A 20,977-nucleotide genomic window follows, 5' to 3' on the forward strand; every position below is an offset into this window, starting at 1 on the left:
TGAGCTTTGAGGTCCCTTCCAGCCCAAACTAAAACAAAGCCCAAGCCCCAGGACAGAGCAGCTCCTTTGCTGCCTTTGGGTGCTCCCAGTGCTGCACTGGTGACCTCGGATTGCAGCCTCCTCCCCAGAGCCCCTGCCAGAGTCCCATGGCTGATGGGGCTTTAATTGCACTTCATTTGTGTCTTGCTCAGTAATTAACATTCCCAAAGCTGCTGCTTTCAACAGCCCTGGCTCTGCTTCTTACAGCTCTGCTGGAGATAAGTGCAGCATAAAATCTGCATGAGTAGAGATGTGCATATTCCAGCTTCCTGGAAGAGTAGCCCAGAGACACAGATCCTTCCTTTGCCTCTGCACACTCATTCCAGAGCCTTGTGGGGATATTTTAATGCTGGAGAAGTATGATACAGCAAATAAGGAGGGAACATTTGGACAGGGATACAAGCAGAACCTTCTGCTTCATTTTATTTTAATACACTGGGTGATTTCTGGTACCATTCTGTGGGGTGCACACTTTAATCATGAGCTTCATTTAAAAACAAGGAGTTTCAGAGGAGAGCAGTTCAGTCCTAGGAAATGGGACAGGTTGCTGCACAAGGGGAATGTGCTCCTTCTGAAAAACAGGAGTGGGTGTCAGGTGAGGAATGCCCTTGGCAGATTGTGAGGTGATGGCTCATTTATGGAATTCTCCTCATCTGAAAGATCCCAGGCATTTCCCACTCTGCCCAGAGCTGAACAGGCTGGGGGTTCAAAAACCACAGCTACCCCAGCAGGGACCGTGGCCCAAAATCCCTTTTTTTTTGCATCCTTTTGGGGCAGCAGCTGCCCCCAGCCCTGGGGAAGGGCCTTTTCCAAGTACTGCAGCCCCCGTGGCTGCTTGGCTGTTTCCTGGAGTGGCCTGCAAGGGATGCAGCTGGGATGGACAAACAGCTGGGATTCACCCCAGAGGGACGTAGGAAACATCCCTGGAGCCTGGGGAGGAGCAGCCCGAGGCACAGCGTGGCTTTGGGCTGTGTCACCTCTCAGGGGACGGGTGGTGCTGGGCAGCTGGGCCCTTCTGGGGCAGTTCCAGCCAAAAAAAGGTCTGGAACCACCACCTGCGAGCTGTGCCCAGAGAGGTCACTGGAGGTAAACAATTGATTCGTGTTCTCCTGGTTCATTTTTCCTGTTTGCCAGGATACATCTGCTGTGCACTCCTGGAGCTCACATTCCCTTTCCCGTGTGACTCTCAGGGATCAGGTCCTCAAGAACCCCAGGCTTTATTTTTTTATTTTAAAAACCCCTTCCTGCTTTGTATCCCGGAGTGGGATTTCTTGCTGGGGGTGTTCCTGGCACAGGGCTTGGGGAAAAACTCTTGGCTGGTTATGGCATCCTCAGTGCAGGTGCCACCAAGTGTCTGCTGAGCTGCTGCTGCTGCCAGAAACCTTTTTGTCTCCTCAGAGAGCAGCCTCTGGCCCCTCCCAGAAGTAGTGGCAGCCTTGGAGCATCCCTGCTCATTTTTATCACTCCGATTTCTTTCAGATCCCTGGCCAGTAGCTGCATTCACACTCTTACAAGTTGATTATTGCACTGAGGCTCCTCAAGAGAAGGGAAGCTGCCCCTCAGGTGTGCTGAGGGAACCAGGGTGCAGCACAGAGAGCTGAGCACAAGCTCTCCAAAGCACCCCAGTGCTTCCTTCCTTTCCAAAGGCTCTGCTTTCCGACTGGAGCTGCCGGGATGTCGTGACCCGGCCGGTGCATGCTGCTGACTTCCACATTTGCAGAGTTCCCTTGTCTTTATTCCCTTAATCCCCCACATTCCCAGCGTGTTTCTAACCCAAACACGGGGCTTTGCAGCTGCTGTCACCGTGCAAGCACAGTTTGTTCCCTGTAGGAGTGTCAGGGGTGGGATGGACAGAGATGAGAGATCTCTGAGGCCAGGGCTTGGAACTTGGGGTTTATTGCAAAGGGCCTGGGTGCAGGGCCCTGCTGGGAGCTGCCAGGCACAGCTCAGAGCAGGACTGAGAGAAGAGAGGGGGAGAGAGGATGAGAGGGTGAGAGAGTAAAAGGGTAAGAGAGTAAAAGGGTAAGAGAGCAAAGTTCCTGTTACAATACAATAAATCATCTTCTGTGTTGAATATTCTGATTCTCACTAACCAATCTAGTACAATATACAAATCCTATAGCATTTACACAGAGCCTATAAGAATCATTACATTACCATACTGTGTTACATTTTAAACCCTAAAAACTCCTCTTTGGGCCCCTTCTGCCAAGCTGTAGGGTCTGCTCTGACCCTTGGGCCTGTCTGCAAGCAGAGGGTGTTGTTCCATCAAAAGGGGATCACCTTCAGCCAACCACACCATTGTTTTCCAGTTGTTCAGTAACTGAGGGATCTCAAAGCTTGCTTTCATTTCAATCTCACTCATAGTTTCCATATTCTCAAATTTTTTTGCCAGACAATCATATTTATAAGGCTTTCCTGTTTCTTCTTCCCCAGCAGTTCCCAGCTTTGCTGATAGTGTTGTTCTCTCCCCAGGTGTGGCCCATCAGTGCTACCACGGCTTTATCAAGGCAGTGCAGGAAGGGAACATCCAGTGGGAGAGCCGCACTTACCCCTACCCTGGCACCCCCATCACCCAGCGCTTCTCACACAGTGAGTATCCCTGCAGTGCCCTGGCAGCTCCTCCCTGCATGGGAGCTGCTTCCCTGAGGGCTGGCAGTGCCATCTCTGGAGTCCCCATGGGCAGTGCCATCCCCTGGAATCCCACTGGGAGCTGCCTCTCTTGGGAGCTGGCAGTGCCATGTCCTGGAGTCCCCATAGGAGCTGCCTCCCTTGGGACCTGGTAGTGCCATCCCCTGGAATCCTGCTCCCATCAGGGGCTGGCAGTGCCATCCTCTGAAATCCCAATGGGAGCTGCCTTCCTCAGGGGCTGGCAGTGCCATGCCCTGGAACCCGTTCTTCCCATCAGGGGCTGGCAGTGCCACCCTCTGAATCCCAATGGGCAGTGCCATGCCCTGGAATCCCACAGGAAGCTGCCTCCCTCAAGGGCTGGCAGTGCCATGCCCTGAAATCCCAGTGGGCAATGCCATCCTCTGGAATCCCAATGGGAGCTGCCTCCCTCAGGGGCTGGCAGTGCCATCCCCTGAAATCCCAATGGGCACTGCCATCCTCTGGAATCCCAATGGGAGCTGCCTCCCTGGGGGCTGGCAGTGCCACACGTGCCCATTGCCGCAGTGTTCAGCCCACGGCTGTGCCAACACTCACTACAAGAGCAGGGATTTGGGAGCTGCTGGTCCTGGCGGGCTCATTGATCCTAGGAAGTGTTGATGGAGTGGAAGGGGGGTGGGACTGTGTCTTTCTGGTTGTGCAGGGATCTTTCTGCAGCTCCCCAGGCTGGAAAACTCTCCCACATCATGGGGTCAGCCCTTGACTGAAACGCGTCCCCAGGTGCCACATCCAGGGATGGTGACTCCAGCACTGCCCTGGGCAGTCTGTGCCAGTGCCTGACCCCCATTCCATGCAGGGATTTTCACAATATCCAACCTAAATCCCCCCTGGCACAGCAAGGGCTGTTGCCCTTGTCCTGTCCCTGTTCCCTGGGAGCAGAGCCTGACCCCCCCCGGCTGTCCCCTCCTGTCAGGAGCTCTGCAGAGCCAGAAGGTCCCCCTGAGCCTCCTTTGCTCCAGGCTGAGCCCCTTTCCCAGCTCCCTCAGCCTCTCCTGGTGCTCCAGCCCCTTCTTCAGCTCTGTTCCCATCTCTGGACACGCTCCAGCCCCTCAGGGTCCTTCTTGTCCTGAGGACCCGGAGCTGTCCCCAGGATCTGGGCCTCAGCTTTGTGTCCTCCTCAGCCCCTGGACTGGAGTCATTGCCATCAAAGGCAGTGGGTTTTGGGAAGAGCAGCACTCAGGAATGTGATTCCTCACCAGCTGCTGGCACAGTCCTCTACATCTGTGAGGAAAACTGGGAATTCTCCAATGTGCTGGGCTCAAATCGAGCAGAGCTGCAGGTGGATTTGCTGACTAAAGGGAGTAATTCAGTCAACAGCACCACTCAATGTTTGGGTGAATTCTTCCCCTGTTTCCAAGATTCTGGAAGAGAACAGGAAGATAAGAGATACCTAAGCACAGTGCCTTTGAGGGAAAGATACTGAAATAAACCCTGTTCTTTGGTGTGCAGTAGCATTGAGCTGCCTCAGCTCCAACAAAAAAAAACACAACAAAAATTCCATCCTGTGACTTCAGCACGGGGTCTGAGCCCTCTGGGGGACAGCTCTTCCAGGAAGCAAATTGCATTTTTCTGAGGCAAGATAAACACGGTGCAAGCCCTGCCATTCCAAGAGCAGCAGGCATCACATTTTCATCTTCCCAAGCAATAATTTATGAGGCAGCCGCTGCGCTGCCTCCTGCCAAGACAAGTCCGGGAGACGCTGCGGGGAGCTCTGGTGAAGTCATTGTGCTCTGCCGAGATACCCTGGCCTTCCTGAAGGATGAAAAGGCTCCGCAGTTCACAGCTCATTTTTAGCAACCTTACTGAAGTGCTTATTAACGACTTCACACTTGCGTGTATTTCCCTTCAATTTTAGCAGCGTTTTTGCCACTGCTGAGTGCTCAGGCCAGCTAGAAATTGCCTGGAAAAGGCTCAGAGTTGCCCCAAAGAGCACTGTGTGCTCTTTCCTTTATCCTGCTGCCTGCCACGGGCTTCCTGGCTGCAAAGTGAGTTGTCTCCCTAAATCCACTGCCCTCGGAGCGTGTAATCCGTATTAGCCTCGCTCGGTGACAGTGCCCCGGCTCTGCCCGGCCCCGGTGGCCACGGCAGCGTTATTAATGCACTTTGTGGGCACAAAGCTAATCTGGATTAACTTGTTTGCTGACTTAAACGGATTGGTTTGTGAGCAGCTGCCCAGATCTGCAGCCTCTGCTTTCCCTGCAGCAGCGTTCACTGCCCGCAGGCGGGATTCCAGCCTTACAGCCGAGCTACAAATCGTCAGTTCCGAAAGGCAAACTCTGAACTGTCACCTAAAATCCCACGGGATGACAGTGAGCTGAGGCGGAGGGAACAGGAGTCTGGGCAGTGGGGAGGGAGCAGGAAGGACTCACAAAGCCCTTTCTGGAGGGATGAGTGATTTGCTGGTTTTTGTGGGAAGACGTCACCGCCCAGGCACGAGTCAGTGCTGCCATCAAAGCTCTGGCTGGGGCTCGCTCTCGCTTCCAGGAATTATTAGAACTGTCCCAGAAGTTCTCAAAGGGAGCACAAACGGACAAGGAGGGGAATTCTAAACAGCTGGAGGTCAACCTGTCTGCTCTCAGTCCTGAAGGGAGGAATGGCAGAAGTGCTTGATAAGGAATAATGAATGGAAGGCTCTGCCGTGGGGAGGCAGTGCCTGGCAGGGATCACACTGCTGAGAACAAACTGTGGACGGGCTGTCACTTTTCCTGAGGGTTTGACTGGAGCTGCAGGATGTGAAACATCAGTAATGCTGAGTGTTTAGGGTCAGAAATCATCCGTGTTTGGGGTTTTTGGGTGATGTTCACAGGAGTCACCGAGCTGTTTTATGTATGAACCTGCGAGGTCGTAGCAGGGTGATGAGTCACGGGGTGAAATCACTGCCCGCAGTTGGAAAAAGATGTCAGGAGGCTCAGGAATGCAGAAACCGAAAAGCAGCAAAGGAATGTTGTGCCAGGGATATTGATCCTTTGCTGGAGGAGTGACTAATTTTAAGCACTGATTTATTGTTTTTGTTACCAAGGAGCCTGGGGTTGGTGGCACCACCGGCATGAGTAATTACAGCAATTTGTGGGTTTGACGAACCCGTTGGGAGCGGTGAGAGCTGGAATGTTTGTTTTACAGGATGGGCTGCTCCTGGAGCAGAGCTGCAGCTCCTCCCAGCACCCAGCCTTGCTCAATATCCCCGGGTTTTTGGCTGCATCCAGGCTCTGCACTGCAAGGAGCAGGACAATGGCATTTGAGGGAGTGAGGAGATAGAGGTGGAGATGGAGATAGGAGGAGATGGGAAAGCTGGGGGCGTTCACCTGGAGAAGACTCCAGGGAGAGCTCAGAGCCCTTTCCAGTGCCTGAAGGGGCTCCAGGAGAGCTGGAGAGGGACTGGGGACAAGGGCTGGAGGGACAGGACACAGGGCATGGCTCCCACTGCCAGAGGGCAGGGCTGGATGGGATATTGGGAATCAGGAATTGTTCCCTGTGAGGGTGGGCAGGCCCTGGCACAGCTGTGGCTGCCCCTGGGTCCCTGGCAGTGTCCAACACCAAGGGCTGTCACCCTCCAACCCAAGAACCATGTGGGAATGGGATTTACAGCCCAGCCAGCTCCTTCCCATCTCTCCAGTGGGAAATACAACCCTTGAACTGGGATGGGTGAATTTATTTCATGTTCTCTGAGGTTCAGAAGTCAATGTTCTTTGACTGTGGTGAAGGGAATGTGCTTTCCATCTGGTTTCCCTCCCCAGTCAGCTCTGCTCTGGCTCTCGGCCTCCGGGTGAAAATCTCCTTTGGTTCATTGCTCAGGGCAGGGCAGTCAGGAGTGTGCTCAGAGCCAGAACTCTGCTCTCCCTGAGCATCAGTGTCTTCAAACACCAGAATCACTGATTCCTTTCCAAAGATAAGCCACTTCTGCAGTGCTGAAACTCCAGGGGGTCACTGAATTTTGCTGGGACGTAAAAAAACCCCAACTGAATCCATTCAGTGTTTTCCACCCAAAGAAACCCTAAAACCATCAGGGACATGCACAGTTTCCCTCTGATTTATTCTACACCTGATACAAACTGTGTATAAACGTATCATGGAATCACAGAATATCCTGAGCTGGATCCACAAGAATCATCAGAGTCCAGAGCAGCCCCAACAACCCCACTGTGGAATTCCCACAGGCTGGAATAAACTGCAGTTTTTCACTGTGCTTGCTTTTTCCTGATTTTCCCTATTTTTTCCCCTCAAGCTGCTCTGCATTCCTTATCTTCAGCTGCTTAAAATTACTCTAAAAAAAAAAGTAGGAGAGCACAATCTCAGTGATTTTGCTGTTGGAGGGGGTTATTCCACATGGAATTTTATGGGAAACCCAGAATTCTGCCCAGCCTCCAAGGCAGACAAGCTGAGCAAGCCCTCTCTGCTCCATGTTTCAGTTCCCTCTTGCCAGAGGTACCTGGGTGCTGCAGACACTTCCATGGGATTTGTTTTGGGGCCAAGAGCTCTTGGGTGTCTCTGAGGGGTTGTCAAACGTGGTGTTTGCTCCCTGTTCCCCATCTGGCTGCCTCATCCTTTCCCAGGGAGCAGAGGGAATGCCCCTGCATGGTGCTGGGTTTTAGTGGGGCTCTTTAAATGAGATGGGGTGAAATCCTGAAAAGAGAACAAAGCCCAGGGCTGGGTGCACAGAGGGGTCTGTGAGCTCTGTGATCCAGCTCAGGGCAGGTCAGTGAGCTCAGTGCTTTAATCACAGCTAAGCTCATTAATTACAGGCCTCTAAGGCAGTTTTCTCTGCACTTTGAGGAGCAGCTCTGCCTGAGGGATAATCCTCTTGGGAAGGTTCTTGCTGGAGCTTCACCCTGCTCGGGGATGCCCTGTGGTTCTGGGGAGCTGGGGCAGCCTGGCTGCTGTTCTCCAGGGAGGAAAGGGCCTGATCACAGGGCAGTGACAGCAGCTGTGGGGACAACAGTGACAGGATCTGTGGTCACACAGATCAGCAGTGCCTGGGCTGTGGGGCACAGGGCAGTGACAGGGCTGTGGGGACTGCAGTGACAGTGCTGTGGGGACAGCAGTGCCAGGGCTATGGGGACAGCAGTGACAGGGCTGTGGGGACTGCAGTGACAGTGCTGTGGGGCACAGGGCAGTGACAGGGCTGTGGCACAGCAGTGACAGGGCTGTGGAGACAGCAGTGCCAGGGCTGTGGGGCACACAGCAGTGACAGGGCTGTGGGGACAGCAGTGACAGGGCTGTGGGGTACAGGGCAGTGCCAGGGCTGTGGGGACAGCAGTTACAGTGCTGTGGGGACTGCAATGACAGTGCTGTGGGGCACAGGGCAGTGACAGGGCTGTGGCACAGCAGTGACAGGGCTGTGGGGACAGCACTGACAGGGCTATGGGGACAGCAGTGACAGTGCTGTGGAGACAGCAGTGCCTGGGCTGTGGGGACAGCAGTGCCAGGGCTGTGGGACAGCAGTGACAGGGCTGTGCTCCCTTGCAGGTGCGTGTTACTACGACCCCAACCAGTCCATGTACGTGTTTGGGGGCTGCACCCAGAGCAGCTGCAACGCCGCCTTCAACGACCTCTGGAGACTGGACCTCAACAGCAAGGAGTGGATCCGGCCCCTGGCCTCAGGTGAGCCCTGCAGCTCCCCCACACCCCTCCCTCCTCCCCAGGCCTCGGGTTCCGTGGCTCTGGGTGTGTCTGAGCCTCATCCCACCGGGTTTGGGCTGCATCCTGGAGAAATGTGGGGTTTGTGGCAGAGTCTGAGTCCTCAGCACCGCCTTGGGGGCATTTCTGGGGAGCAGCTGGTCCCTGTCGTGCAGGGTGAGGGACATTCCCTGCAGCCACCAGAGCCTGAGGTGATGAGGCTGAGAAAATCAGAATTGTTCAGCCTGGGGAAGGCTGAGAGAGTTGGGATTGTTCATTTGGGGAGGGCTGAGTTGGAATTGTTCATTTGGGGAGGGCTGAGTTGGGATTGTTCATGCTGCAGTAGGCTGAGAAGGATGTGATGTGATGATTGTTCAGCCTGGAGTAGGCTGAGAAATTGGGATTGTCAGCCTGGAGAGGAGAAGCTCCAGGGAGAGCTCAAAGCCCCTTCCAGTGCCTGAAGGGGCTCCAGAAGAGCTGGAGAGGGACTGGGGACAAGGGCTGGACACAGGGAATGGCTCCCACTGCCAGAGGGCAGAGCTGGATGGGACATTGGGCAGGAATTGCTCCCTGGCAGGGTGGGCAGGCCCTGGCACAGGGTGCCCAGAGCAGCTGGGGCTGCTCTTGGATCCCTGGGAGAGTCCAAGGCCAGGCTGGAGCAGCCTGAGATAGTGAAGGCGTCCCTGCCCATGGCAGGGGGTGGCACTGGGTGTGTTTAAGGTCCCATTCCGTGATTCCATGGTGAGAGTCATTGTCCCAAAGCTGAGATTTTCTTTGCTCATTCCAGTGGCTCCCACTCCAGGTATTTTGGGGGGTGGAGCAGACAAGCCCGTGCAGGTGGGAGAGCGTGGGAAAGCAGGTTCATTCCTGCTGTCCAGGCACCCTCAGCCAGGCAGGAAAACACCACAGATTATTTCCCACACTGGTTTTTGTGCTGGAAATGTCACCCACAACAGTTTGGGTTTTTTTCCCTTTTAATTTCTGAATTCCACTAAAATAAATTTGAGGAAAGCAGAAGAATTGGGGGAAGCTCTTGGGACAGGGGGAGAAATCAGTGTTAGAGCAGCTGTTTTGGCAGGAGGAAGGAAAAAAGGAGCTCAGCATCCACCAGCATTCCTTGTTGGGCACAGAATTCATGTGTCCCAGGTATTGTGGGCTGCTCAGATATTTTATCAAGTGTTTTCTTGTCTGCACTTGAAGTCCTCCAAAATCCAGGGAATAAGGAGACAGAGGTGGAGATGGATATAGAGGGAGATGGGAAAGCTGGGGGCGTTCACCTGGAGAAGAGAAGGATCCAGGGTGACCTCAGAGCCCCTTGCAGTGCCTGAAGGGGCTCCAGGAGAGCTGGAGAGGGACTGGGGACAAGTCCCAAGTGCTGGTGTCACCTGGGAAGTTCCAGCTGTGATCACCTCCCTTGGTGCTTGGACATCCACCCACACTTCCTTGGTGTTCTGGTTTTGTGTCCCACAGCCCCTGTGGGACTCCCACAGGGGAGAATTGGGGAGTTGTGGATTTAAACAAGGGGAAAACAAACCCCAGTCCTCCCAAGGGGCTGCTGGGGCTGGAGAGGGGAGGATGCACACGCAGCTCCCTGGCTCTGCAGAGCTCGCTCTGCCCCAGGCCATGGATTCCTGCAGCCCGGGGAGCTCTGCCCTGTCCCCAGTGCCCCAGGCAGCCCTGCCCTGTCCCCAGTGCCCCACAGAGCCATCCCTGCCCTGTCCCCAGTGCCCCAGGGAGCCCATCCCAGGGCCCATCCCTGCCCTGTCCCCAGTGCCCATCCCAGAGCCCTGAGCCCGTGGAGGTGCTCCCGAAGAGCAGCTCTGTGGGAATCTGTGGCTCTGTGGGAATGCGTGGCCCTGTGGCCCTGTGGGAATGCATGGCCCTGTGGCTCTGTGGCTCTGTGGCCCTGTGGCTCTGTGGCTCTGTGGCTCTGTGGCAATGTGTGGCTCTGTGGCTCTGTGGGAATGCGTGGCTCTGTGGCCCTGTGGCCCTGTGGCAATGTGTGGCCCTGTGGCTCTGTGGCCCTGTGGCTCTGTGGCAATGTGTGGCCCTGTGGCTCTGTGGCCCTGTGGCTCTGTGGCCCTGTGGCCCTGTGGCCCTGTGGCTCTGTGGCTCTGTGGCCCTGTGGCCCTGTGGCTCTGTGGCAATGTGTGGCTCTGTGGCAATGTGGGAATGCATGGCTCTGTGGCCCTGTGGCTCTGTGGCTCTGTGGCCCTGTGGCTCTGTGGCTCTGTGGGAATGCGTGGCCCTGTGGCCCTGTGGCAATGTGTGGCTCTGTGGCTCTGTGGGAATGCGTGGCCCTGGGGCTCTGTGGGAATGCGTGGCTCTGTGGCTCTGTGGCCCTGTGGCTCTGTGGCCCTGTGGCTCTGTGGGAATGCGTGGCTCTGTGGCTCTATGGCCCTGTGGCTCTGTGGCCCTGTGGCTCTGTGGGAATGCGTGGCTCTGTGGCAATGTGTGGCTCTGTGGCTCTGTGGATCTGTGGCCCTGTGGCTCTGTGGCAATGTGTGGCTCTGTGGCCCTGTGGCCCTGTGGCTCTGTGGGAATGCGTGGCTTTGTGGGAATGCGTGGATCTGTGGATCTGTGGCTCTGTGGCCCTGTGGCTCTGTGGGAATGCGTGGCCCTATGGCAATGTGTGGCTCTGTGGATCTGTGGATCTGTGGCCCTGTGGCTGTGTGGGAATGCGTGGCTCTGTGGCTCTGTGGCTCTGTGGCAATGTGTGGCTCTGTGGATCTGTGGCTCTGTGGCTCTGTGGCCCTGTGGCTCTGTGGGAATGCGTGGCCCTGTGGCTCTGTGGGAATGCGTGGCCCTGTGGCTCTGTGGCCCTGTGGCCCTGTGGCTCTGTGGCCCTGTGGCAATGTGTGGCTCTGTGGCTCTGTGGCCCTGTGGCTCTGTGGGAATGCGTGGCCCTGTGGCTCTGTGGCCCTGTGGCTCTGTGGCCCTGTGGCAATGTGTGGCTCTGTGGCTCTGTGGCCCTGTGGCTCTGTGGGAATGCGTGGCTCTGTGGCTCTGTGGGAATTCGTGGTGGGGCTGGGTCCCACGGGAAGGGAAGATCCCCTGAGGAGATGTTCCTGCACGCTGTCATGGGTGAGATGGGATCAGCTGAAACTGGAGGCCGGGCCCGGGGAACGCTCTGGTTCCTGCTTTTCCAAAGGGATGAGTCAGCCCCGGTGGGATCCCACAGCTCCCACTCTGCTCTTCCCTTGGGTGCCCCCAACTGGGGCTGGCACCGCCTGTCTGGGAAAGGAGAGCCTGGAGGGGGCAGAGCTTTGAAATGCTGGGATGTAAATAAGGCAGGAGAGGGCTTTTTAAAGAAAAACCGAAGAGTTGACATTGATTGATCACCGCTCATTGTGTGTGCAGGCTAATTGCTGTGGAGGAGTTCCCACACCTGCCCCACAGACTCCAGACTCTGGGATGAGACCCTGCCTCTTTCCCAAGGCCAGGGCTTGCTCAGAGAGGTTCCCTCACACTCCACGTGTGCCCTGGTTCAGCATCTTCTCTAATGAGTCCTGGGCAGGGAATGGGAGCACAATGTCTTGGGCACAACTTCATCCCTTCCTGAGAGGCTTTTCCAGGAGAAGACACCCTTTTGTTGTTGTTGTTGTTGCTGTTTGTTCCTGCCTGTTTTCATCCGGGTTTTCTGGCTCCCAGGCATGAGATGACATCAGAGCTGGATAATTCCCCTCTAGCCCCAGCTGCTTCATCTGGGAGTAAATATTTAGCCTTCAAAGAAATAATTGGCTTGGGTTTCTTTCGTCTCAGAGACGGAGGAGGGAGATAATTACTTCAAAAAACCCTAATTTTTGAGGTTTCAAAGTATTTTTTTGCTTAGATCTGAAACAATGGCTTTGACGTGTGACGGATGGATCTGGAGCAGCACAAGAGAGTTAGTGCCTGACTTTTCCAGAGAGCTTTTGGTGGGGTTGGAAGCTCTGGAAAGGAGGGTGGCAGACAGCAGGATCTCTATTTTGGGAAGGTGCCTCCCAGCTCTTCTCCCTGGAGCTCTCCTGGCCATTGTGGAGCTGCTCCCACCCTTCCCATCCCACGCAGGATGTGCTGGAGCAGGAGCAGGAGCAGGATAATTTGCAGCCCCACGTGTGGGATGCTGCAGTGCTGTCCCAGGGTAGGTGGTCCCTGGCAGGCAGGGGCCTTTTCCATGTGCTGGGGGTGCTTTCCTTGCCCTCACTTGCACAGTTAGCCAGGGCAGTTGTTGGAATTTGAGCCCATCTGTGCTCAGGGCATCCTGGTGGAGGGCTGGGGGTGGTTTATGCTGCAATCTGTTTATCCTGTGAGTCCAGCTGGTGGAGCATGCTGGTTTCAGTGGTGAGAGTCCCTGGTGCTCCCCAAAAATGGGCTGAACAGCCAGGAAAGAAACCAAACCCCATTTGAAACTGAGAGTTGCAGGACATTCAGTACCTGGAGGGGCTCCAAGAATGCTGGAGATGGACTTTGGACAAGGGCCTGGAATGCCAGAGGGCAGGGTCAGATGGGATATTGGGAAAGAATTGTTCCCTGTGAGGGGGATGAGGCCCTGGCACGGATTGGAAGTGTCCAAGGCCAGGCTGGACAGGGCTTGGAGCACTCTGGGACAGTAGGAGGTGTCCCTGCCCATGGTGGGGCTGGGACTGGATGGGCTTTAAGGGCCCTTCCAACCCAGAGCATTCCATGATTCCATGACTTCATGCAATGGGAGCTTGCAGGGGGTTGTGCTGAGGCCTTTGCTGATGCCTGGATTCATCCCTGGATCTGCTGCCCTCCTGGCAAGGAGGGTTTGTGCTGCTCCCATGCAGGTCTGTGGAACCCTCCTGGTGAGCTCCCACCCTCCCTGTGCAGGGGAAGCTGCTGGAGGCTCCCAGAGGAGCCCCAGGTGCTTTGGCACCATCTGAGCCTCCTGTCCACACGTCCTGCAGGGACAGCTCACAGGCAGAATGGGGAGTGTCCCCAGGCAGGCTCCTGGTGCCCTGCTGGGCTGCTCCAGGCTGTGTCCCTGCAGGCTTTGTCCCTCCTGGGCTCCTTGGTTCCAGTTCCTCAGAGTCCTGCACTTGGCCTCACTCAGCCAGAACCACACCAGAAAATGCCTTTTTGAATTAGGGAGGAAAGGGCCAGGAGCTCTGCTCTCCCAGGGGCTCATGGAACAGAGGGGAAAAGCTTTTCCCTTCAAAACTGAGCCTGTTGTGTTTATAAAGCCAGGAATGGTGCTGGAACACCCAGGGCTTTGCAGGGAGAGGCATTGCTGTAGGACATGCACATCCTCCTCTCAGCTCTGTTTTATCATCCCCCTGTGCTCCCACCTGGGCAGGCAGGAGGGCTGGAAGGGCCCTGTCCCTCCTGTCCCTGTGTGTTTTCCCTCTGCCAGGCCGGGATATCCCTCCTTGATCCCACAGGGGTTTAGGAGCCCCGAGGCTCCACTTTTCCTGTTGCTGAGAGGAGGCTCCTGCTCCTGCTCCTCCTGCTCCTGCTCCTGTTCCTGCTGCTGCTGCTGCTCCTGCTCCTGCTCCTGCTGCTCCTGCTCCTTCCTGCTCCTGCTCCTGCTCCTGCTCCTGCTGCTTCTGCTGCTGCTCCTGCTGCCCTGGGCCACCCTGCCCCAGCACAGGCACCTCCCCAGGACCTCTCTCCCTTTCTCCCGCTGTTCCTGTCCCTGCAGTCATTCTGGGGAGATGGGAAAGCTTCTCATCTTCCTGAGGATTTGGGGATCAAACCAGGCTCAGAGGCAGAGCTCCTCCATGAGGCTTTGATCCCCTCTGCCCTCACTGTCGGTCCTGGCTGATCTCCCTCCTGCTCCAGCCTGGAGTTTGTGCCTAAACCTCCTGGGTGGCCTTAGCAGGACGCAGTAAAACCGCTCTGCCAGCGGCTCCTCGTGGCTCAGCTCTTCCCCCAGCCCCCTGCATGCCATGCCGGGAGTGGGAGGATCAGTTTCCCTTTGTGACTGAGGGGAAGGTGCCTTTGATGGTGTTGTGTCAACAAAAGCAACAGCCCGAAGGAGGCAGGAGAGGCTCGGCAGAGACTCCTGGTGTCAGATGTGGTCCTGGTGGAGAAACCTCCCCGTCGCTCCTGGAGCAGAGAAGTTTGGCCTTGACAAAGCTGTGCAAAAACCCTGCCCCGAGCTAAAAAGCCCAACCTTGTTTTCATCTGCCCCTTCTAGAAAACAGCAGCGAAGTTTTCAAAACAATTTTCCAAACAGTCACTGGAGTTTCACGGTGCTGAATTCCTCAGTTGGGATCTCCCCAGCTCTGGGAGCTTTGTGGAGCTGAAGGAGATGCAGGGAAGGACTGAGTGGGCTTCCCAAGGAGAGGGGTGGTGCTGGATCCCACAGGATCCCACAGGGTCCCACAGGATCCCACAGGGTCCCACAGGATCTGACAGAATCCAGCCGTGCACAGCCACAAACCAGAGCCATACCGGCACTCGAGGAATGAATCCCACTGGGACAGGAGCAGGGCTGTGCAAGGGCACGAGGGAATCTGAGGAATAATCAGAGGTGTGGAAATAGTGGGGAGCTCCTCATGTGTGGATTTAAACCCTCTGTGACTGCAGATTGTGCAGCTCCTTCAGTTCAGGGTCATCAGCTGTGTCCAGTCCTGGACCCCGCAGTTCAGGAAGGACCTGGAGGGGCTGGAGCGTGTCCAGGGAGGGGAACAGAACTGGGGAAGGGGCTGGAGCCCCAGGAGAGGCTAAGGGAGCAGAAAAGGGGCTCAGCCTGGAGCAAAGGAGGCTCAGGGGGCCCTTGTGGCTCTGCACAGCTCCTGCCAGGAGGGGACAGCCGGGGGGGTCGGGCTGTGCTCCAGGGAACAGGGACAGGAGCAGAGGGAACGGCCTCAGGCTGGGCCAGGGGAGCTCAGGGTGGACATCAGGAGGAGTTTCCCCATGGAAAGGGTGCTCAGGCCTTGGAACTGCCCAGGGAGGTCTGGAGTGCCCATCCCTGGCAGTGTCCAAGGAAGTCCTGGAGGTGGCACTCACCAGGCTGGGGACAAGGAGAGCATTGGGCACAGGTTGGACTGATGGTCCTGGGGGCTTTTCCCACCTCAAGGATTCTGGGATTCTTTTTCCTGCCGAGCAGTAACTGAGGTGCTCTGCCCTGACCCCAAACTGCAGCTCTGTTCCCCTTGCAGTCACTTCCCTCACAGGGGATCCCTGCTTTGCTTTGGGCATTAAACCCCCCAAAATCCTGACCTGACCAAAACTCTGTCTGCAGAGTGCCCTTGGTGTCCCCCTGGCCTCTGAGCTCCCTGTGTGACTGAGGGCAAGGCTCAGTTTTGTGAAAGGCTCAGGATCACCTTGAGCCCCCCCAGCCATGTGTCCCTGTTGGCCTCCCGGGAGCCTGGGGCATCCAGGAGCTGATTCCTGGCAAGGAACAACCTCTCTAATTATGGCTGAGTGCCTGAGCTCCAAAGTGGAGCAGGTTAATGGGCTGGATGGAAATCCCTTGTGCTGTGAGCGGTCTTGGTGAGCCTGGAAGAGAGGAAAGCTTTTTCCAGCTCTTTTCCTGATCTGGGTGGTTTTCTCCTCATTGCCCTTTGAGTTTGGTGGCAGTAGGGCCCATTCCTGCCTCTGCAGAGCTGAAACATTCCGTGTTATCCTCCAAAAATCCATGGTTTTCCCACCACCACCCAAAGGCTCTTGGAGCCCTCAAACTCAGAGTGACTTGGCACCTTTGGAAGTTCAGCTTTAATCCTGTGAGTCTCCTGCCTGCAGCTTCCTTATCCTGCCCCTGATTTCTTCCTTTTCACACACCCAGCTTCCTCCCGATCACACCCCTCATTTCTTCCTTGTCCCATCCCTCATTTCTGCCCTTCTGGAACAGGATTTCCCAGGCTCTGTCCCGTGCCCTTTGGGGCAGATGCTGTCCCAGCACAGATTGCTTGGAATTGCTTTCTTAATTTTAAACATATTAAACATTCATTTTAACATTCATTTTCTTCATTTTAAACATTACAAGGAGGTGAGTGACCACTCCTGCCAATCCTTTGACAAACAAGCTCTCCAGCAGCATCCCTGGATACAGAGTTTGGACTTCATTCCTGCCCTTGCAGAGGGTGGACTGGCAGCTCTGGGGTGGGAGCAGGGCTGTTCCCAGCCCCTGGATCCATCTGACGTTCATTTGTTCCTGTCTTTGCCTGGCTGCTTTTGCAGAAGGTCTCTAATGGAATTTGTAGTGTTCAATATGAAATATCTCAAGGGCAAGAGATGAAAAATCAACCCAAATCAAGTGAAGGGTTTTGTTGGTGTTTTTTTTCTGGGTCAGCTGCCACCCGGTTGGGAAGGTGCTGCTGGTTTCCAGGAGATTAATCCATGGTTTAGGTTTACAGCACACACCTCCCCTCCCTTTGATTTGCCAGGCTCTGTCCTCCTCCAGCTTGTGCCATTGCTGGCTGTGTTTAACCTCTGCAAGGTTTTTGTTGTCTGGATCCAAACCACATTCCAGTGGCATCCATCCTTGGGTGGCCACCCTGCCGTGCCTGGCACGGACCAGTCCCAGGGACCATGGGTACAAAACCCACGAGCAAACTGAGTGAGTGGTGAGCTGTTTGCAGGGATTGATCCCACAGCTGCAAACTGAGTGTGTGGTGAGCTGTTTGCAGGGATTGATCCCACAGCTGCACACTGAGTGTGCGGTGAGCTGTTTGCAGGGATTGATCCCACAGCTGCAAACTGAGTGTGTGGTGAGCTGTTTGCAGGGATTCATCCCACAGCTGCAAACTGAGTGTGCAGTGAGCTGTTTGCAGGGATTGATCCCACAGCTGCAAACTGAGTGTGCAGTGAGCTGTTTGCAGGGATTGATCCCACAGCTGCACACTGAGTGTGCAGTGAGCTGTTTGCAGGGATTGATCCCACAGCTGCACACTGAGTGTGCAGTGAGCTGTTTGCAGGGATTGATCCCACAGCTGCACACTGAGTGTGCAGTGAGCTGTTTGCAGGGATTGATCCCACAGGGGCCATGCCTGAACCAGGCAGGAAAAGCCAAAAGATCCCTCCCTGTCTGGGATCTGCTCCCTGCAAACCAAGTCCTGTGCTTGGAGAGCCCAGCAGGGTCAGTGGGATGGGGAATGGGTGAGGATCACCCGTCACCACCAGGGGAAAGCATCCCTGTGCCTCCCGCTCCCGAATCCCACATCTGAAATGTGGGATTCCCACATTCCTCCCTCTCCCCCCGACCCTACCTGGCTGCATCCTGCCCCTCCCTCCAGCTGGCAGCGCCTTATCCTTATCAATGCCGTGTTCCCACGGCTTTTCCAGCGCTCCCGGTATCCGCCAAGGTCACCGAGGCACGGGGAGGGGGCAGAGGCAGCTCAGCAATGCCACTGAGGTGTGCCTGGGCCTCCAGGAATGCGGTGCCCGAGGCAGCCGGGAATGGCTTTGAAGCAGCCATGGATTCCCGGCCCAGGGAGGTGGGAATGTGCCCAGGAGCAGGGCTGCCTCAGTCGGGGCTGGCACAGGGGTTTTACCCCGGCAGCCCAAAGCACTTCTCCTCTCCCATTCCCTGCTCTCCGTGCACCGCAGGACTTGGAAGTTCAGCCAGGTTTTATCCGAGGGCAAAACGTGGGGGAAAGCATTCCTTGCTGTGGGAAATGGGCTTCTCGGAGCGGGGCTGGGCTGCCCGGGTCAGCAGGGCAGGGAGGCAGCATCCGGCTGTGGCTCTCCCTCAGGGAATGATCCCTCAGCCCGAGGGTGCCCTCCTGCCCTGCCCCGACAGCTCAGCCTGACGTGGCCGAGTCCTGTGGGGAGGGAACAGAGGGAAAGGCTGAGCAGGCTGCGAGAGGAGCAGCTTGAAGGGAGTGGGTGGTGGAGTGAGGGTCCGGATTCCCTCTTGCCTCAGTTCCTCTGGATTCCCTCTTCCCTCGGTACAAATTTGGGGTCTCACCTTGTTCTACTTGCAGGGATACCTTCCACTATCCCAGGGTGCTTCAAGCCCTGTCCAGCCTGGCCTTGGACATTTCCAGGGTTGAGCAGGAATCCCTCCTAGTAGTAGTAGCAGGTACTACTACTGCTACTACGACTACTACTAGTACCTGGTACTCCCTCCTCCACCTTGGGAAGCCAGCACTTGGAGAACAATTTGTATTTTAATGATCCCAAAGTGCAGGACTGTCATCCCTTTAACCTAGGCAGAAGTTAGGCTGGATTTTCCAAGAGGGTTTTTTTCTATCAGGATTTTTTTTCCCCTTTTTCCTGACGTTTTATTTGCCAGCCCTGCAGAGAATTTAATTTCTCGCTTGTCCGAATTTGGTTGGAGCCAAGGAATTTGCAAACTGTGGCTCAGACAAAGCATCTCCAATTTATTTCCTTTTCAGGAAAAAGGCTCAAAACCCCAGAGCCACACACGGGGTTGTTGACACTGGTGGTGTCTCACATCTCATGAATGTGTTGCACCTCAGAGGGAGCCGATCCCTCCTTCCCGAGGCGTGGGAGGCACCCAGGGGTGACGGTTTCCCTGGACACAAATTCCCTGATCGTTTCACACCCAATTATTTCACTTTCCTGGATCTCTGACAGGCCTTGCCTCCCGGGCAGGTACCTCCCTGTCCCTGTGGGGTCAGCGGGATAAACCCCGCTATCCCACGGCTGCGCTGTCAGCTGGGAGGGAAGGATCCTCCCGGGAAATTCGGGCAGGCTGTGCTGACATCTATCGGCAAGAGCTCCTTCCAAGGCAGCCCAGCCTTTGCCTTGAGGACTCAGTCCGCCAGGATTACGTGTGTAATCCTTGGGATTGAGCAGGCAGCATTCCCGGGGCAGTGTGATCCACACACAGCACCGTGTGCCTTCCAAGCCTCTGGGCATCCCGGTGCTCTGTATCTGATTTTAATCTTTCCCCAAAGCATCTGCTGTAAAACTCCCTGAGAATGGGGCAGGCACCTGGAACAACGGAGCCCGCGTTCATGCTTGACTGCTGCCCAAAGGTGGATTTTGGTTCCTGCCATGAAATATTCAGGGAGTTTGGTGCTCAGGGCTGGAATTACTGGAATGAAGGAGAAAAATGCTTCCCTGGCGTGGAGGGAGCAAAGTTCAGGAACCAATGGGTTGAAAACAGGAGTGAAGGGGGAGACAACAAGGGAAGGGAGTGCGAAGAGCTGCACTGAATTTCCTTTCTGTGCTGGGAATTTCAGTGGGAAGATGATGGGGTTTCAGTGAATAACTGTTGTCCTTGCAGCAAATATTGGGAACAGCAAAGCCCTGGCTCTTCCCAGGCTTTTTGCACTTCCTCCCTCTGACTGCATCCAGAAGGGCTGTGGATTCCCTGTCCCCAAAAGTGTCCAAGGCCAGGCTGGACAGGGCTTGGAGCAACCTGGTCCAGTGGAAGGTGTCCCTGCCCATGGCAGGGGGTGGAATGGGATGAGCTTTTAAGGTCCTTTCCATCCCAAATCATCCTGGGATTCTCTGGCTGTGCCTACAGGGTGCTCTTTAGAGGATAGTTGAGGTTTGGAGCCCCGTGGTAGCTGTAACCTCACCAAATTACACAGCAGCCATTTCATGGAACACCAGTCATTTTGGGATTCTCCGAGGCTGGGGCGCCTCCCTCGCGCTGCAGGAAACGAGCCGGGAGCGAAAAGTGTGGAGCTCAGCAGGGCTGGACACAGCCCCATGTCCCACCCCAACCTCCCCCTGTGCTGCAGGTACCCCCTCCTCGGGGCTGGGGAGCCCAGTTCCCAGCTCTTCCCTTGCCTCTTGCAGGGAACATGAGCTGCAGGAGCTGCTCAGCCCTTTCTGGGAGCGCTGAGCTCTTCAGTTGTACAGGGGCTGATCTGGGGAGTTGTCAGGCTGGGAAATCACCCGAGAAGTCTGCGGGGCAGCGTCACTTCAGGGGGAACAAAACCACCAGCGTGGAAGCAGGGCGAGGTGGATGCTGGGGATTCCACCCACGGAGAGAGGGAACAGAGGCTTTTGCAAGAGCAGCTCCCCGTGCAGGGCCAAATCCTTTCCCAAAGGATGGCTGCCTTTCCCAAATCCACCTTTCCCAAAGGATGGCTGCCTTTCCCAAATCTGCCTTTCCCAAAGGACGGCTGCCTTTCCCAAATCCACCTTTCCCAAAGGACGGCTGCCTTTCCCAAATCCTTTCCCAAAGGACGGCTGCCTTTCCCAAATCCTTTCCCAAAGGATGGCTGCCTTTCCCAAATCTGCCTTTCCCAAGGGACGGCTGCCTTTCCCAAATCCACCTTTCCCAAGGACGGTTGCTGAGGGTGACCTCACCCCTCAGAGCTCCCAGCACCTCGGGGCACTGCTGCCAGGGAGAGGGGCAGAGTGTATCCCAGTAAAGCCTCTCCTGCAGTGCAGCTGCAGGAATTGCGGCAGGAATTGCGGCGATCCCATCCGGGGCTGTTGGGAGATAAGAGGCCGAGCCCGCGGCGTTCTGGCGCGGTTATCTCAGCATTGTTTGCTCAATGCTGCATGAGGACATTTTTGCCAGGCATTAGCACAGAGTGACTCAGTAAATCCAGTTGCACGGGGTTCGGAGGGCACTGCCTCTCCTTCTCCACGGCTTTATCGGAGCGGCAGCACCTCAGAGCGCCGGGGTTAAAAAAATACCCACGGGCACCTTGCAACAGCGTGGAGGTGACTGATCCTCCCCGGGGCCTCTGCCTGCACCTCCCAGGGATTGCGAGAAACCAAACTTGGCTTCCACGCCGGGGTTTGACTGGGCTTGTACCACTGTCCTCAGTCTCTG

General features: G+C 55.8%; 1 protein-coding gene across 1 annotated transcript in view; it reads left to right on the top strand.

Annotated features, from left to right (window-relative positions):
- Positions 1–20,977, top strand: part of FBXO42 (F-box protein 42) — a 51,259-nt gene that overhangs the window by 18,256 nt on the left and 12,026 nt on the right. Inside the window, exons 3-4 of the mRNA XM_071449176.1 lie at positions 2,515–2,631; positions 8,170–8,304. Of these exons, the coding sequence (XP_071305277.1) occupies positions 2,515–2,631; positions 8,170–8,304 (252 nt within the window). The remainder of the gene's footprint in view (positions 1–2,514; positions 2,632–8,169; positions 8,305–20,977) is intronic.

This window comes from Agelaius tricolor, unplaced genomic scaffold, assembly GCF_023055355.1.
Source record: "Agelaius tricolor isolate 1412-34295 unplaced genomic scaffold, bAgeTri1.0.p SCAF_28, whole genome shotgun sequence".
Lineage (NCBI taxonomy): Eukaryota > Metazoa > Chordata > Aves > Passeriformes > Icteridae > Agelaius > Agelaius tricolor.